This window comes from Dasypus novemcinctus, chromosome 15, assembly GCF_030445035.2.
Source record: "Dasypus novemcinctus isolate mDasNov1 chromosome 15, mDasNov1.1.hap2, whole genome shotgun sequence".
NCBI classification, from domain to species: Eukaryota; Metazoa; Chordata; class Mammalia; order Cingulata; family Dasypodidae; genus Dasypus; species Dasypus novemcinctus.
In genome coordinates this window covers 23322477-23341746 of record NC_080687.1, presented here as the reverse complement: position 1 = coordinate 23341746, position 19270 = coordinate 23322477, and the positions used below count along the sequence as shown (strand labels likewise).

The window sequence follows — 19270 nt, the reverse complement described above, 5'->3', positions numbered from 1 at the left end:
ATAAGCTTCTCAAGCCAAGAATCTCTGCATCTCCTCACAGATCCTACACATAAGACTTTGCACTTAAAACATACTTAATAAAAATCTGATTAATAAATGTTAATAAAGCAACAAATATTTAAAGAGAATAGGAATGTACAAAGACTATGTTCGGTGAGACTATAAAAGATATAAAAGGCATAATCTCTCCCTTCGAAAAGACTGCCATATAGCTGAGGAAATCATCTACTCCTAACAATACAAGGCAGAAAATGGCAAATGACTAAGCGCTAAAGAAATGTAGGTGCTAGAACTTGCATGTGTGTCTGTTGTATATGTGTGTCTAAGTGTATGAGTTTGAATATTATCAAAGTATACCTTGGTCTGAGTGTCAGAGCACCTGGGCAAGCAAGTATCTGTGTGCTCATGTAGCTGTAGGTGCTGCCCTAAAAGGCTAGACTCCGAAGGGTACAAAAAAGGGGAGGGGGCATTCAAGGAAAGGGGGATAACCAAAGGTGTTCAACCAAGCAGGTGTTCTCTCTTGAGAGGTTGACAGAACAACCAGGTGTTCTCTCTTGAAAGGTTTGGTGCATGAGATAAATTATATTGTCAGCTTGGGTGCACTCGGTCACTGAACTAAGATTATATTTCAGTTGCTCGCTCCTCACTGACCCCATCATCTTCATACAAAATGAGAAATAAACTAGGGCAAGGAAAATGAATGGGAGGTTCAAGAAGATAGAGGGAGATGAGATGACAAAAATAACAGTTCAGAAAAATTTCAGTGCCAGTGGAGTACAGAGAGGCTAGAGGTGCAAAAATCAATAGATTCCCTCACTAGGGTGTGGCCTAGAAATGCAAGGCATTACACCAGACTAAGGAAGACTCAACAACAGTTACTCTGCAGATTATGGAGACAGAACTGTAGGAGGAAAATACCAAGGTCAGTTTTAGAGTAGAGTCAGAAGGACTGTCAACACAACTAGGAAGAAGTCTTGGGCGAACAAATGCAACTAGGGAACGGAAGGTCAGGCAGGGGTCAGAGATGTACCTATACCTAACGAAGCTGCTCAAGAAGTGGGCAGAGAGGAAAACCCCAACTGTTAGGGAGGAAGGACCTTCTAATCCAAGGTCTCCCAACTCGGCTGTTACCAAAGAGTTTTACCCGATTCAAGTACTAGTCATTAAATGTTTAATCTTTTTCGTTATGATCAACCCAATTTTTAAAGTTAGATAGAAGTAATTTTGAAAGGAAACAGTTTAGCACTACTGTTAATGGAAAGCCAGTATAATCACCATTATTAGGTGACCATTTAAATAAAAACAGAGCTTTTACAATAAAAAGTGCTCCTCCCTGAACCACATAGCATCTTTTTTTTTTTTTAAGATTTTTTAAAAATTTCTCTCCCCTTTCCCCCCACTCCCCCAGTTGTCTGCTCTCTATGTCCATTCGCTGTGTGTTCTTCTATGACTGCTTCTATCCTTATCAGTGGCACCAGGAATCTGTTTCTTTTTGTTGCATCATCTTGTTGTGTCAGCACTCCGTGTGTGCAGTGCCATTCTTGAGCAGGCTGCACTTTCTTTCGCACTGGGAGGCTCTCCTTACGGGGCGCACTCCTTGTGTGTGGGGCTCCCCTACGTGGCAGGGCACTCCTTGCGTGCATCAGCACTGTGCCTGGGCCAGCTCCACATGGGTCAAGGAAGCCTGGGTTTGAACCACAGACCTCCCATGTGGAAGGTGGACACCCTATCCATTGGGCCAAGTCTGCTTCCCCCATGTAGCATCTTGCAAACATCTTGCAAAGGCTTACTGCACTTTGGAAAACCCCGACTCATCCCATCTTAGCCTAACCTGCCTTCCCAAAGCCGGTGTGGGTGGTGGGGAAGCACTGCAGGGCTACAGGCTGGAGACAGCTTTCAAGCCCTCCATCACTCACCTACTCCAGGCCACAAAGAGAGAAGCCCTCAACTATTCCCCAAAGGACCTGAGGGCCCTGATCTTTGTATAGCTCTAGTAATAGAATCTGGAGGCCTCCTGGAGGCCTTGGTCGCCACTTAGATTGGTGAAGCCAGAGAGGGCAATGCCTAACCTAAGTCTGGCCCCAAACCTAAGTCTGGGTGGCTTAGAAGGGGAAAGGCCTTCTGGCCTCTAGGGGCACTGCACTAGACAATTCCCCTGCCCGAAGAGTCTAATCCCAGAGCAACAGGTAATAGTGCAAAGTGACGGGAACTCTTCACTCTTCTGCAGAGGGAGCCCATTCTGCTGCTGACTGTGGGCTGTGCGGTGCATCGACTGGGGTGGTAGTGGTCCTTTTGTGCTCCTTTGAGTCAGGCACCGTTGTAGGTTCCTTATACAAGTTATGGCTGATCCTTACAACTCTGCAAGGCCAGTTTTTAACATTCCCAGTTTACAAGTAAGAAGCTGAGATCTGTGGGCTTAAATAACTTGTTCCAGATCCCACAGAGAGTAGTTAGTGCTGGTGGATTTCAGTCTGACTTCTTCCCACTCAGGAATGGAGCTTTAGCAATCTTGTGGCTGATTCCTGGGTTTCATAATAAATTTAGGTTTCATGATATATTTCATAAATGTATTATCCTCTGTGTTTATTTTCAGAACCTAAATCTTAAGGCATAAAAAGCAATCACTAATAAGATTATACTTATTTTTGCCCATATTTTACTATCTCCAAATATTGTCAATATGGTTAATTGCTGAGTAATAAAGGAGTAACGTGGTTGTCTGATTCTAGGTGACTACAAATTTCAGTTTCCTTACCTGACCTGTAACTACTCTGCATACAGAAGAGCCGTAAGACATCTGGTGAAAACTTCTTTAGAAAGTCCTAATAAAATAAGACATAAAGCACATTTGTAATGTTTTTCTTTTAAGTTTTGTGTCACCTGGAGATTACTTTTATATTGTTTACTACAATTATGCAAGTTGATATATACATACCAAGAAATGAGAAATTTTTGAGAAAAGTTTTGTTTCCAAACTCACTATCATCGATTACTTTTTTCCCTGGTAGTTTCCCCCACTATACTGTCAATGTTCAGTCTCGAAACTTGTGGGAAAGGCAGAGAAGAAAGCCCTTTTCACTGAAAAACTTGCTCTAATAAGGTTCAAGGAGAAATAGTCCTGTTAACCTTGGGAGGTCTTGTATCCAGGACTCTCATCATAAAAAGGAACACAACCAGAGCCGGCATTTCTCAGCCTGAAAATGATGCTGTACCTGGAACAGGAAAAGGGTTAGGTAATGGGAGCCTTAAAACACATCATCTCCTGGCTGAGTGGGAAAGGAGGAGGATCCAAGGGGCAGGAAGAAAAATTTCTAGGAAAAGTTCTCCAGCGGTTAATGGTTTCTCTGAGGAGAAAAAGGCCAATCTCATGATATTTGAAGACACAGTCTGTGAAACAGTGAGGTGAAGGTGTGCCTTAAATGTATTTCTCAAAGAATAAATCATTCTGCCTCCAGTTAAATATAACTAACTATAAGTAAAAACAAGAAAACTTTTTAAAGAACTTGTCCCTCCACCTAACCTAACAGGTATCACTCTAAAGAGTCTTCCTAAAATTTCTGTGCATAAAGAAGTGAAAACTCTACATCAAGAAGAATAACATGGAAAAACCTAAACCATCAGAAGCAACTGTTAAAACAGCACAATCCATCAAGAAAACCTCCATATATGGTGGTCAGTGTTAAAAGTCGTGGCAATTACTTTCAAGAGCAGAGAGACACAGATGGAGTGTGTGTGTGTGGGGGTGGGGGTGGGGGAAGCAGGGAGGGGAGCAGGAAAAAGGGCTCTCAGCCTTAGTCCTTCAAATGTGGTCACAGTGAAGAAAGCACAAGCTCATGCTTCAGCCCTCCACCAGCCAGGGCGACAAAAGGGGACCGCGAGCAGCATCTTGCCTCAACACACAGGACACACAGCACAGAGTATCCACGCCGCCACATCAGATGTGCACGCATGGGCAGGAGAGGAAGGCCTTTTACTTCCCCACCCAGCACTTGTTACAAAGGAGACACGCTGGGCCCAGACATTGCGATTTGATCACAAGGAGTTTGGGTTAAAAAGTAATATTCTGCAGCCTTCTTCCACGGATGCTAAGTTAATAAAAGGGAAAGTTTTTAACCCTTCTGCTTATTCTGGCTATCCCTCTTCCTCTCTAGTGGTTATTTCTGTCCTCCAGTTGGCAAAAGTAACACAGTGTGCAACAGCTATATCAGAGAACACCCATTAAATGATCCTGCAATAAGAGTGGGTTTTGTTTGTTCCAATGTAGGAATTTAAGAATTCCTGTTTAGAGAAACAAACAACTAAGATTCTGAAGACTCCTGCAGCTTCCTGGTTTTGATGGCAGATTTACACTCAGTGGGGACGCCTAGGCTTCTTCTGACGCCTGACTCAGTGTCAAAAGACTTTCTTATTGACACAGAGTCAGTGTCAAAAAGAAAGTCTTACCTGCTTGGTAACAAGTGCCTCCACAATGGGCAGCTTTGCCCCTGCAGCTGCCTATGCTGGCCAGGTACCTACATAAAAGTGCCATTCTCAAAAACCACCACTCGGACTCAGAGGGAGCCAACATGTTTAGACACTGTATTAGTCAGGGTTCTCTAGGGAAACAGAAGCAACAAGGGATATTCGTCGATAATAAGTATCAGAGTCTCTCACACAGCCGTGGGGATGCACAAGTCCAGGATCTGCAGGCAGGCTGCAACCAGGGGCTCCAGTGAAAGTCCATTGAAGGTTCTCAACGAGTTCTGGGAGATGCTGGCTGTCCAAAGACGAGCTGGGAAATTCTCTCTCAATGCTGGAATCACTTCCCCTTTTAAGGATTCAACTGATTGGGTTAAGCGTCACTCATTGCTGATGGCAATCTCCCTGACTGATGCAATTATAACCAGCTATCTATGATTTACCACTGCAGTAAAGTCAATGGTGACTAAAGTCCACAAATGCCCCTGCACTACAGTCAGCCCAGTGCTCCCCCGACCAAACAACTGGGCACAATTACCTGGCCAAGTTGACACAATAGCCTAACCATCACAGACACCAATCCCTTGCTCTCAGGCAATCCAATTTCCTTCTCAATATAAACCCATTATTACAAAAAATGTTTCCTCTCTCCATCCTGCTAGTTCACAGTACAATGCCAAAGCTGCCATGAGGCCAAATGAAATTGAAGGTTTGGATTCTAGTATGGCACATAAGAAATAAAATATCATGGCTGGGAACAGAAGGGATTCCCCAATTAACAGAAAGTTGGTCTACTAGCCATAGCAGATTTTAATACATTTCAGGCTTATTACAACCATAATAAGCAATTTCTTTTTTCCAACTCTACTAGCACACAGCACTGATGGAGGCCTCGTGGTACAGGGTCGCACCCAGCCCAAACTAGACCCATCTATAAGAGGGTCGCTCAAATCAGAGGACAGCTGCCCCTCAGCTCTGACCCCCTTCTCCCCCACAGGTACCTCAGGCTCCAGAGAACAGGGAGGATACTGCCAGTTAGTCGAAATGAGTAAAAAACAAAGTAAAAAAATCATCTGAAAGGCAGGAAAAGAAACAATTTAATTGGAAAGGAAAAAACCCACTCTCCTCTAACTACGTAAGCTATCGGTTGGCTGCTGAGATACGGGAGGCGCATAAGCTGGGCTCCAGGAACTTCCTTTACCTCCATGAGTCTCTGTTCATCTCTAAAAATTAGGTATTGAAGAGAGGGTGGTTATAAATGAAACGGGCATGCCAAGTTGCCATCCAACACAAACATTCCCTCAGTCTGCATTCCTGCCTTGTCAAGCCCTGTGCCCGGAATGTCCACATCTCTCAAGTTAGGTCCTTTGGTGCATTTACTGACATGGCCATAGCCTCTTTGGACTCTGTCTCCTGGCAACATCTTGGAAGATGTAACTAGTTGCACACCCCAAACGCTTCTCAGGTTGTCCGTCAGCCTCTCCTCTCCCTCAAGCTGAGGCCCTGCCTGCAGTGGGAGCTGAGCCCAGCGACGTGGGAACGCCAGGCATTCCCTCATCTTACGTCCAGCCCTGATCCACTGGGGCTAACCTGCACCCCTCTTATCACTGGGGTGATATGACAATGATATATTTAGTAGGGGCTGACTATAACCTGATGTCCAGAGATACAGCCATTTCTTCACCTTCTCACTGGGACAAAGGAAACTCCTCTTCCTTGGTATGACGCCACATATTATAACTAGGCTACCTGTCACTGAAATTTAAAAAAAAACACACACACAAGGGCCTGAAAGAATTAATATGGCTGCCAAAAGGTATAAGAAAAAAAAATCTAGATGGCTAAATAACATAATCCAGTTCAAAATATTTTATCAGGATATTATTTCATGAGGTATAAAATATTGTTTCAATACCTAATCCTAAACAACCTCACTGGAAACAAAACGAAACAAACTACATATGGACTCACCACTCCTGTGGCCTTAAGCTGCGGAGGGAACTTCCCTTGGAATAAATGTGGGCTGGCTGCCTCACTCAGTCCTCCCCACTGGAGGAAGAAGGACTTAGCTCTATTTGCTGAGTTGGAAAGGAGCTGAACTTGCTTGGCTCAGACTCCTCTGGGTTCTTTATCTTTTTGGAGTGATCCAGGTGGAAAATGAACAGACCAGGTTCTGTCCCCTGCCATCACCTCTCCTCCCTGCCCCTGGTCTCTTCCCCAGTCTTTCTGACCATGCCCAAAGCAGTGGGGCTCGTCCATCTCATTCGGGGGTGACGTTAACTCGGAAGCTGCACAGCCAATCCTCTAGTCCATATTTCTCAATCTGGTCATGGACTAGTGGTCCAAGGAGAAACTTCTCAGTTCCATGAATTCGGGGAAAAAATAGTTATATATCTATCTCCACTAACCTGTAACTGAAATATGACATTTCCTTCAATCACCAATGGAAGCAAGAAACCACAGTAGGACCACCAGCACCTGTAACTGTCACCAGGAGAAATCACAAATATCTGCAGATCACATTACAGCTATTGCATTTCTTTCAAACTATCGCTTATGCCTAAAGTGGCTATTAGACTCACTGCTAGATTTTGAGCCTGTAGTGGCTATTATACTCACTGCTAGATTTTGTTAAATACACTAATAAAGCAGCACATATTTACTGCATTTCAGTATCATTAAGTTGCAGTCTTATGTCTTTCATTTCATGTATTTCAAAACATTACTCTAAGAAAGGCTCCATAGATTTTACCAAGCTATCAAAGGGATCCATGGTACACACAAAAAGTAAAGAACCCTGGTCTAATCCAACTTTTATTAGTAATAAAGCTGGCATTTCAATTCCATCTGTTTGTCTCCTATATACTCTCCCAAATTCTGGGGGGAAAAAGCCAGATTATTATTTATTGGTACCTTAAATCCCCTGACAATTTCTCAAACAGTATCTGATATAGTTGGATCAGTTCCCTCTATATTTGTAATTTAAGTAGACACTACTTTTTCTACTCTAATTGGCTTTTGTCCCCCATTTTGTTACAAATTTTAACATTGCAATATGTATGAATATATTCTATTTGAGGAAGTTCTCTAGTTTTTCTAAAAGAAATCTCTCTCTTCTTCAGAACTGGGATATAGTATTTTTTTTTTCTGGTGAGCCATATTGTCTACTTCACTCCAAAAAGGCCTCTAGGTGGCTTTAGTTTAAAAGGTTTTTCCTCCCATTCAGAATTTGGACTTGTTCAGAATTAACTGCAATGTGCATTCACAAATATAAGTCAGTATTTGTACATCATTAAAGGGTGTTTATTTTCCCAACTTTGGGTACTCCTATGGAGTAGTTTTAGTAGTACAAATATATATCTGGAGTATAATCTTTCTATAACATTCAGGGTCTAGAAATATTTCCAAATATAAGAAGAGGGGAAAACATTATTAAAATGTCTCTATAGTTTCTATTAGTACTTGAGTTATTATATTCTGATACTAGTATGATAAGTTTTCAGTTATATGGATTTTCAAGGACGTCAATTTTTTAAAGTGTTCCTGCTCTGTGCCTACTGATATCACCTAAATTCCCATGCTACTCTGATTCTACCATACAACTTGGCTCTGGGTTACTCTGGAGGGGGAAATGTGACAACACATGTGTAAATCTGTGCTGGAAGAATCTCAGCAGGAGCCAAGAGATCTCAAGAGCTCAGGCCAACCGGAGGACACTTTTCTCATCTTGGGATGCTTGTCACTGCATGGCCATTAGGTGGTGACAGCAACAAGCCCTCTGAGCCCCTGTGAGCTCAGGAGGTGATGATAGGTGCATGCTGGCAGGAAGCCATCTGTGGTCCTGGGTCACTGCTGTCACTGGGATCCTTAGGGGAGAGGGTGCAGGCATCACTGAGCCTGTGTTCTGGCCCAGGCCCTGGCTTACCTAGCACCTTATATAATTCAGCCCGCAGGGGAACCCTAAAAAGAAGGTGTTATCTCATTTTAGAGAAGGAAAACATTAAGTCTTTGAGAAGTTAAGTAACCGGTTCTAAAGCATAACCTAGAGATTAGAAAAGTCAGGTTTTGAAACCATATCTGAACTCTAAAGCTCTTTCCACACTGACTCATCTCCTTACAGTAAAAAGAATTAAGAGTTTCCATGCAAACAATTATAAAAGCCTGTCAATGGTCTCCAAAATAACTTGAAAAAACTGTCTTCTGCCAGAAAACAGGAAATGGGAATGAAAAGACAAAACTGACAATTATTTTTTAACGTGTAGGACAAAAGCTTAACATGCCCAGGGGAAAATGGGCAAAGGGTACGTGCAGGCTGACAAAAAAAATACAAAATAAAAATAGCCAAATTCATATATACATATATACATTCCATATTACTAATAAACAAAGAAATAGAAATTTAAAATCAAGATTGGCCTTCCAGGAAACTGGTGTCATAGGTAGGCAGGCTCAACTCTCACAAAAACAGAGGAAGAGCAAAAAGTTGCCTGAGGGACTGCTTTGAGGATCTGTACACCAGGAGAGGGCTGCACATCCCTCAGGAGGGTGAGGGACAGACAGAGGAATAAGCCATACGAAAACTGAATTACTAAACCCTCGTGGTCAGGAACAGCACCCATCCCCCACCCTCAAGGTGAACTCAATAAAACCTGTGGCTCACTGCAGCCAACTGAGAGGGGAACAGATCCCTCCTCAGTGAATCTGGCCAGTAGAGCCTGTTCGGAATCTCTGTTCTGGCCAGATAAGAATCCGTCAAGTGGAGGTTGAAAGAGATACCTCCATGGAGAGATTCACCAGACATGTACCCTCTGTTGGCCGGCCAGGAAACAGCAAGGAGAAAAACTGCTTTTAGAAGTCTCTTGTCCCGGGTTTAAAGCAGAGCCCTGTCTGATTAGCGAATCCCTGGTCCAATTTTGATAACTAAACCTGGGAAATTTTAAAGGCTTAGAATAAGTTGAACCAAAACTCAAAGAAGAGCCATGAAATAAAACCAATAGGCAGGAGAGAGAAATTGACTGTCAGAGTAAATTCACCAACATATTCAGATGCCTAGACATCAGCAAAAATTACAAGCCAAACTAAAAAGCAGGAAGAGATGGCCCCAGCCAAAGGAACAACCCCAAAATCCTGAGACAAGGATTTAAGACTAGTCAATGATAATCACACAAATTTCTTAAATCAATTTAAGGAGTTGAAGGAAAATATCACTAAAGAGATAAAGGATATTAAGACAACACTGGGTGAGCAAAAAGAACAATTTGAAATCCTGCAAAGAAAAGTAGCACAGCTTATGGGAATGAAAGACACAATGGATGTAATTAAAAACACATTAGATGAGGGAGAGTGGGTGTAGCTCAGTGGTTGAGTGCCTGCTATGTATATACGAGGTCCTGGGTTCAATCCCCAGTACCTTCATAAAAAAAAAAAATTAAGGGCACACGTAGCAGTTTGATATGGTTATGAATTCCAGAAATAGATATTGGATGATGTTTGTAATCTGGTCTGTACCTGGGTGTGATTAAGTTATGATTAGGGTTTTGATTGGGCCATGTCATTAGGGCTTTGAGTCCCCACCCACCAAGATAAAAGACATGGCAAAGGACAGAGTTAGGGGTTTTTGATGTTGGAGTTTGATGCTGGATTCTTAAGTTGGAGCCTTGAGAAGTAAGCCCAGAGGAAAGAGAAGCAAGCCCCTGGAAGAGAGGACCTGAGCCAGGAGAAGTAAGACCCTGGAAAGGAGGAACCCAGGAAGCCTGAACCCTCACAGACATTGGCAGCCATTGTGCTCCAATATGTGAAAATAGACTTTGGTGAGGGTAGTAACAGGCTTTATGGCTTGGTATCTGAAAGCTCCTACCCCAAATAAATACCTTTTATAAAAACCAACCAGTTTCTGGTATTTTGCATCAGGACCCTGTTGGCTGACCAATACAGCACATAACAGCAGATTTGAAATGGTGGAGGACAGAACTAGTGACTTGGAGAACCAAGCATCTGAACTTGAAAAGACAGGAGAGGGAAACGGACTTTGGCCCAGTGGTTAGGGCGTCCGTCTACCACATGGGAGGCCCGCGGTTCAAGCCCCGGGCCTCCTTGACCCGTGTGGAGCTGGCCCATGCGCAGTGCTGATGCGCGCAAGGAGTGCCGCGCCACGCAGGGTGTCCCCCGCATAGGGGAGCCCCACGTGCAAGGAGTGCACCCATAAGGAGAGCCGCCCAGCGCGAAGGAGGGAGCAGCCTGCCCAGGAATGGCGCCGCCCACACTTCCAGTGCCGCTGCCGACAACAGAAGCGGACAAAGAAACAAGAAACAAGACGCAGCAAAAAGACACAGAAAACAGACAACCGGGGGAGGGGAGGGGAAATAAGTAAATAAAAATAAATCTTTAAAAGAAAAAAAAAAAAAGAAAAGACAGGAGAACAAAAAAATAAAAGAATGGAAAAACTGCAACAGGGTATCAGGGAATTGAATGACAACACGAAGCACACAAACATACATATTATTGGTGTGCCGATAGGAGAAGAGAACAGAAAAGGGGCAGAAAGAATATCTGAGGAAATAATGACCAAAAACTTCCCAACCCTTATGAAAGACATAAATATCAACATCCAAGGACAACACACCCCAAACAGAATAAATCCAATTAGAACTACTCTGAGACATCTACTCTTCAGAATGACAAACACCAGAGATAAAGGATTCTGAAAGCAAAAGAAAAGCAATACATCACACACAAGGGAATCTTAAGAAGACTAAGTGCTAACCTCTCCTCAGAAACCATGGAGGCAGGAAGAAAGGGATATGATGTATTTAAGGTACTGAAAGAGAAAAACGGCTAGCCAAAAATTTTTTTTTAAATAATTTTTTATTTATAAATTTTCCAAATTTAGTTCATAATCTCTCTTCTACCTATTTTTTTAAAGATTTTTAAAAAACATTTATTTCTCTCCCTCCTCCCCGCCCCCCCCCACTCCAGTTGTCTGCTTTCTGTGTCCATTCGCTGTATGTTCTTCTGTGACTGCTTCTATCCTTATCAGCAGCACCAGGAATCTGTGTTTCTTTTTGTTGTGTCATCTTGTTGTGTCAGCTCTCTGTGTGTGTGGCACCATTCTTGGGCAGGCTGCACTTTCTTTCGTGCTGTGCGGCTCTCATTACGAGGTGCACTCCTTGTGCGCGGAGCTCCCCTATGCGGGGGACACCCCTGTGTGGCACGGCACTCCTTGCGCACATCAGCACTGCGCGTGGGCCAGCTCCACACGGGTCAAGGAGGCCCGGGGTTTGAACCGCGGACCCCCCATGCAGTAGGTGGACACCCTATCCATTGGGCCAAGTCTGTTTCCCCCAATAATTCTTTATCTAGAAAACTGTCCTTCAAAAATGAGGGTGAGTTTAAAGTCTTCACAGACAAAAAAACTGAGAGAGTATGTTACAAAAAAAACAAACTAATTACAGGAGGTACTAAAAGGAGTGTTACAGACTGAAAGGAAAAAACGAGGACAAGAAACTTGGAGAAGAGTGTAGAAATGAAGATTATTAGCAAGGGTAACTTAAAGGGTAACAAGACAGACAATAGTAAGATATGACAACAGAAAGCCAAAGGATAAAATGAAGTAAGTAAATGCCCTTACAGTAATAACATTGGGGAATTCAGTCCACTAATTTTCAATCAAAAGACACAGACTGACAGAATGGCTTAAAAAATACTACAAGCCATCTATGCGCTGTCTACAAGAAACTCACCTCAGATGTAAGGACACAACCAGGTTGAAAATAAAAGGTTGGAAAGAGATAATACAAATATACGAATAATACCAAAAAAGAGCTGCAGTAGTGTTACTAATATTGGACAAAATAGATTTTAAATGCAAAACTGTTGGAATACATATGTCATTATGTATTAACAGAAGGGGTAATTCACCAAGAAGAAATAACGATAATAAATATTTATGCACCTAAACTGGGTGCCTCAAGATACATGAGGCACACACTGGTAAAAGTGAAGGGAGAAACAGATCACTCTAAAATAATAGTTGTAGACTTCAATACACCACTCTCAGCACTGCACAGAACATCTAGACAGAAGATAAAGAAACAGAGAGCTTAAATAATAGGATATATGAACTACACCTAACAGGCTTTTATAGAGCATTACACCTAAAAACAGCAGGATATACATTCTTTTCAAGCGCTCATGGTTCCTTCTCTAGAATAGATGATGTGCTGCATCACAAGACAGGTCTCAATAAATTTTAAAAGATTGAAATTATAAACTCGATACCATTTTTCACCAAATTAACAAGACAAATGTTAAACTCATTAGGATTCTTCTAACTCGATGTTGAAAGAGATGTGAAAAATAGACATTTCATAGACCGCTAATGGAAATTAGTGATACTAAATTAGCAGAGGCTGTATCCAAAGCATTTTGAATGTGCATGCCCTCTGGATATGCAATTCTGCCTTGAGCTATTTATCTTAAGGAAGTAATCATTAGATACATATAAATATTTAGCTAAAGGATATTCATTACAGCTCTGTAGACTACATAATATAGGACTAACATAAAAGGTCAACAATGGGGAAACTGCGGGTCATGGTATGTGACAACAAGCAGCCACTAAATGGTCATTAAAAAGAATGCTGACTTGGAAATATCAAATTAAAACTGCCCATACCTGAGTAGAAAATGTAATATAAATGACCACAGGAGTTTGTTTAATTAATAAGGTGTACCCATACAATGGACTATCATATAGTCATTCCAAAGAATGAAACCATTCCACGTGGTAGAAAACTAATCCAAAAGATTGGCTGAGTGAAAAAAAAGCAAGTGCCAAACACTACTACCACTGTGTGGAAGGAAAAACAGAGAGAAATATATTTATGAGATATGTAAACCATACACAGACTTGGATTCCTAAGAAGTTAGTAACAGTCACTCTAGGAGGGAAAAATTGGGCAACGGGAACATGGAGGAGATTTGCTCTTCATATTCTATAGCTTTAATTTTTATACCAAGTATTTCTTTGTCTTGTCTTGTCTGTATTTTTCAAACTTTCTGCAATGAAATACATTACTACTTTTTTTCAAAAGACTTTTTATTTATTTACCCCCCCTGCTCCTTGTGTCCATGCATTGTGCATTCTTCTGTTTCTGCTTGTCTGGTTAGTTCCTGGTACCTTGTGGAGTGGCAGAGAGGTGCTCAATCTCTTGCACCACCTCAGCTCCCTGGTCTGCTACATCTCTTATTGTCTCTCCTGTGTCTCTTTTTGTTGCTCCAGCTCTCCTCCCAGGCAAGCTTGCTGTACAGACCACCTTGCCATATGGGCCAGCTTGCCACACAGGCCAGCTCTCCACATTGGCCAGCTCGCCTTCACCAGGAGGCCCCAGGAATCAAACCCTGGTCCTCCCATATGGTAGGCGAAAGGCGAATTGCTTGAGCCACATCTGCTTCCCCATTACTTCGATTATCAGATTAAAATGTTACTTAAATAGTTAAGTGAAAAACGGAAAGCACAGAACGGTATACAGAGTATCCTATCTTATGTGTAAAAAAGAAGGGAAAATGAGAATTTATACACAAATTTGCTTATTTTTGTAAAACAAAACACTGGAAGGATAATCCAGAAACAAATAAGCATAATGGTAAATGACAGAGATGGGGTGTAATGGTCCAAGGAAGGGATAAGAGAGGGACTTTGCTAAGATTAACTTTATCTCTGAGTGGTAACTACTGAGTTCAGGGGCTGGAGGGAAGTGACTGGATTGGGTATGGGACTTCTTTTGGGGGTAATGAAATATTCTTTAAAGAGTAGCAATGGTTATACAATTCTGTGAATACATTAAAAACCACTGAATAACATCCTTTAATAAGATGAATTTTATGGTATGTGAATTACATATAAGTAAATCTGTTCTTAAAAAAATGCAGAGAAATTATAAACTTTACTCAGTAGTTTTACTATTAATAGTAATGCACACATTGGAAATTTTTACTTATTTTGTGCATATCTTAAGATAAAGCAATGAGTTGATATGCTAATACTATATAAGGAAAAAAGATTTCTGGTAAGAGAAAAAAAGCTAACATTTAAAAGCCCTGTAAAATATTAATTTTTATTGGCTACTTCAAAATGAACTCAAATAAAATATCGATTTCATATGTGTATATTTACGTTCCTCTCCCTAGCTTTGTCCCCTGAAGAGGCTTAGAAACAAGGTCACTCCAGTAGCAATAAAGAGACCTTGTGCCCAGATCTTGGTTTCAAAATTCCATTAACCCCTCAAAGGAAACAAGGTTCCTTACAGAAAAGGCAAGTCTGGGGCAGGGAAAGTAAAATGCAGGCATGAGCAGAAAGCAGGAAAGCACGCAAAGACTAAGGGACTGTACACTGCAAAGGAACGCAGGAGCCAGTCTGAAGAGCCTTCAGCAGCCATATATGAGCACCAAAAGGAACAAGGACTGAATTAATATTACACTGAATAAATACAAACCCTTAATTCCCTAGTAATATTTTAAAAAGAAAAAGACAAACATCCTTTTCTTTAAAGAGGAATGCCAATGCAACTACAATTTTGTGATCATCAATGAAATAAATGGTTACGGTAAGGCCTAAAACCAAAGTGTAAGGTTGCTGGAGAACAAGATACCCATGTGGTACCCAAATATCACCTCTTAGATTCTTAATATCACAAAAAGGAATTAAAAATCTTTACAGTACAAAGACTTTGGGTCATCCTTTAACCCAGTGACCAACCCAGTGACTTAACATCACTGATAGTAAGACAACCTGACACCATGGCCTCCCAGAGGAATTCAATATGAAGTACCTGGCATCATCTGTGAAGTATTTGTGCCAAAAAACGTATAACTGCAATCAAACCAAATCTTTAGACCCCACTTCCAGTTAAAGGAATACAGGAGACAGAAGAACAAGTTAAATGATACCACAAAGAAACAGACACATCCCAAATGTGGGATGTTATACAAGGCAACTTGCCTGGTCTCTTCAAAAAGTCAATGTCATATGAAAAATAAAAGTAGAGACTGTGGTAGACTGCAAGGGAAAAAGGACACAACATCAAAATGCAATGCACAGACCTGGCTTGGATCCTGGTTGGGGGAGGAGAGCTGTAAAAGACACTTTGGGGGCAAACAGAAAAATTAGAATATGGACTAGATATTAAAAAGTTACTGTTAACTTTTTAGGTGTTTTGATTATGTAGGAATGTACCCGAATTCTTAGGAGTTACAAGCTGAATTATTTAGAGAAATTCATGATGCCTGCAATGTATTTTCAAATAGTTCAACAACAATATATATATACAAAGAGACATACACACTAACACATTCCATATATATAACAAAAAAATAGCAAAGTATTAACAACTTTTGAAGCTATGTGGTGACATACAAATGTTTCTTTCAGGGAAATGGACTTGGCCCAGTGGTTAGGGCATCCGTCTACCACATGGGAGGCCCGCGGTTCAAACCCCGGGCCTCCTTGACCCGTGTGGAGCTGGCCCATGTGCAGTGCTGATGCGCCAAGGAGTGTCGTGCCACGCAGGGGTGTCTCCCGTGTAGGGGAGCCCCACGCGCAAAGAGTGCACCCGGAAGGAGAGCCGCCCAGCACGAAAGAAAGTGCAGCCTGCCCAGGAATGGTGCCACCCACACTTCCCGTGCCGCTGACGACAACAGAAGCGGACAAAGAAACAAGACGCAGCAAAAAGACACCAAGAACAGACAACGGGGGGCGGGGCGGGGGGGGGGGGAGAGGGGGGAATTAAATAAATAAATAAATCTTTAAAAAAACAAAACAAAAAAACAAACAAAAACAAATGTTTCTTTCAACTTTTCTATATGTTTGAAAATTTGCATAATATTGAAAAATTCTGTTTAAGAAAAATGTATAGAATTATTTTGTGACAAGCATTCCATTTTTGGTTCATTTTAAATCTAACAGTAGGAGCTTTCATGATTGGATAGATAGTAAAGGTCTGGTTACTATTGTTGCCAGTTTAATTTGAAACTAAAATTAAATTTGGCTTTGTAGGCCCAAAGACACATCGAACAACTATTTTAAAGCTGTTCATCTATTCATGCAATTGTTTTCCATTAATATGGAAAGTCATATTCCTTTCTTCATTACCACAGCACAATACATTTTTCAGGTAAGTGAAAAAGCCAACCACTTCTTCGCCCACTCAAGGCAAGCAGAAAAAAAACAACAATCCTTCCACCACACCCAATAGAAGGACGCTGGTGGAGGGACAGGCAAAGGAAAGGGAAGGAATTAAGCAAATATGATTCAATAGATGAAACTGTTATTAATGAGAGAGAGGAAGAAAGTGTCAAACTTGGAACACAAGAAGAGTGAGTCAATGAAGAAAGCTAACACAAAAGAGGGCAGAAGGCGAAAATACACTTGACAGGAGAACAGCTACGGTGAGCTTAGGAAGAGCAGTTTACACTGGCAGGTAGAAAACACAGGCTGAGGCTACAGGGAAAATTTGCTGGAGAACTACAATCTGAGATTTTGTCCTCATACAATGCATATGACTTTATAACAGACTTAGTACACCGTCACAACTCAAAAACAAAACAACCGCCAAAAAAAAAAACCCAGAAAAATCACATTACCTTAATAGTAATGTAGTTTTTTAATGATTTGGACATTTTTTCCTCTTTGCCTTCAACATGCAAGTGCCCTGAAATAAAAACAAAATAATCAATTCTGTACTGGGTGGGAAGGAGACTCTTCTGTTCCTAAGAGGATAAGAGGTACTAAGTGCTTCTCAAACTTGACTCCTGAGGCACAGTCATGCCTACACACTAACCTCATGTTTCCCGGGAAATGCTTAACACACTTTGCGTTCTATATTGTATATAGATGAAAAAATATATACTGATGCCAAAGGCCCCCGCCCCAGTCTTCATTCCCGTCGGCCCCTCCGGGTTGCTGTAACAGAGAGATGGCCGTTCACTGGATTCAGGTGCACTCAACAGCACTCCGGGAGCAGCCGATGACCCTGGGCATGTGGGTGCCACAGGCTTTCTCAGAACCCAGACAACAGTTTATAACCGTGACACTGACAGCAACATTCCATCATTTTTCACTTTCCTGCAATTTAGAAGCGTTAATTTAACTGACTAAACACCTGAAGAAATGACAAATCTCTCATTTTACAAACAAGGCAACAGGATAATAAAAGCTTGTTTACGGTCGTTTAGAATTGTAGAGGTGATCTTGTAGGTCTCTGAGTATGATTAATTAGATTTTCTATTGTGGTTTGCTTTCAGGTATTTATCAAGACCTTCATGGTATTTCACCCCCTATGTATATGAAAGATAGCAGGGAAACCAAATCAGGTTAAGAAATGTCTATATCTGAGCCTGGAATTTTTCCTAAACCATATTTTTTGAAGATTTATTTCTAAGGGAGGGCTTTTTCTGGCAGAACATCCTTCCTCTTTTTCTGACTCTACCTGAAAAATAAGAGTGCTCCAAGGCCAATCTTTCCTGAGAATTGGTTAAAATGTGGCTTTTACAAAGAATAAAACCTAAAAAAAATATAATTCTATATAACACATCACATACACAAAGTACAATTTTAAATTTTTTAAAGTTGGCAAAATCCAGAAAATGAAACATATTTAACTTCTTAACTCTATCTTTCACTCCTTAATTTCAGGAAAAAATATTAATTATCCTGTGTGTCAGAAGACAGTGTCTTTTTTTCAAGACAGCTAAAGTGTATGAAGTGGATGGATTAGTGTCTTAAGTGGTAAAAGTTATAACAAAAAAAAAAAAAAACCACTTCCCATTCCCAAATTTAAAGGTGAACATGACCTGCTGCTTTATATATATCAAATATCTCATTATTAACTCACAGAGGATGAAGAAGTTAAGTGTTAGTACTGCTAAGTTACTTTTGGATGCCTGGATGCACATTTTACTAAACAACATACTGCATTTCATTTTGTAATAACAAACTGCAACCCACTTAAGAGAATTAGTCTATGGCAGCTCAAGCACCTGCAGAGGAAGGATGCTGTAACTTTTCAGGCCATTAATACAGAGCCTGAGACAAGGAAACAAATCTCTCCATTACTGAGATGCAGCTCTGCAGACTAAAGACCCTGCTGATTTCCCCACCAAACAGGCTCTGTCCACATTTACTTTGCTAAGAATAAAATCTAGAATTCCTCAAGCCAAAGGAGCATTGACTTTATTTCACAGGATCTCTAAAATGGAGAGTAGGCACCTGACTGCAGAAATACAAAGGGTTCTCTGAAGAGTGACTTTTGAAACTGTCTACCTCACAGGTGGTGGCCGTCTACCCTTCTCACATAAGCATCAGTTGAAAATTAAAGACTTTTGTTCTTATCTTTAGGGAATCAACCAGAAAGTTACATCATTAGCAGAGATCAAGTGGGTTTTGGGTATGGTGAGTTCTATCAAGGAAAATGAAGTGGATACTAGAAAACGGCTCCTAAGTCATAGACATAACTATTCAGCCAGCTCTGTTTCTGCTTTGTGTTATTCTTAGACAACGTGAAGGCATTATAGAAATGAGCTGGTCATTCATTCCATACAATCTTGGGGTAGTGTGAGGGAAGTACATGGTAATGGTGACAATGGACTCGATTCTGCAGTCTCCTGGACTCCTATGGTAAGCTTGGGGGTACAAAGAAAATACTACACTAAGTGTACTTTGTGGCCAGTGGCCTCACCTTTTTACTTTTGCAAAGAAACCAAAATTAACCCTTACTGCAGAATTTAAGCATCTTATTGCACGTTATAAAACTAGAGT

The 19270-nt window shown here is 41.2% G+C and overlaps 1 protein-coding gene across 2 annotated transcripts in view; it reads right to left on the bottom strand.

The window, feature by feature from the left end:
* The window catches only part of CARS2 (cysteinyl-tRNA synthetase 2, mitochondrial), a 70396-nt gene that overhangs the window by 24814 nt on the left and 26312 nt on the right, over nucleotides 1-19270 (bottom strand). For both annotated transcript variants that reach the window (XM_058276424.2, XM_058276426.1), the window contains 2 exons: nucleotides 17098-17165; nucleotides 2756-2822 (listed from right to left, as the gene is read on the bottom strand). In XM_058276424.2, coding sequence (XP_058132407.1) covers nucleotides 2756-2822; nucleotides 17098-17165 — 135 coding nt within the window. The remainder of the gene's footprint in view (nucleotides 1-2755; nucleotides 2823-17097; nucleotides 17166-19270) is intronic.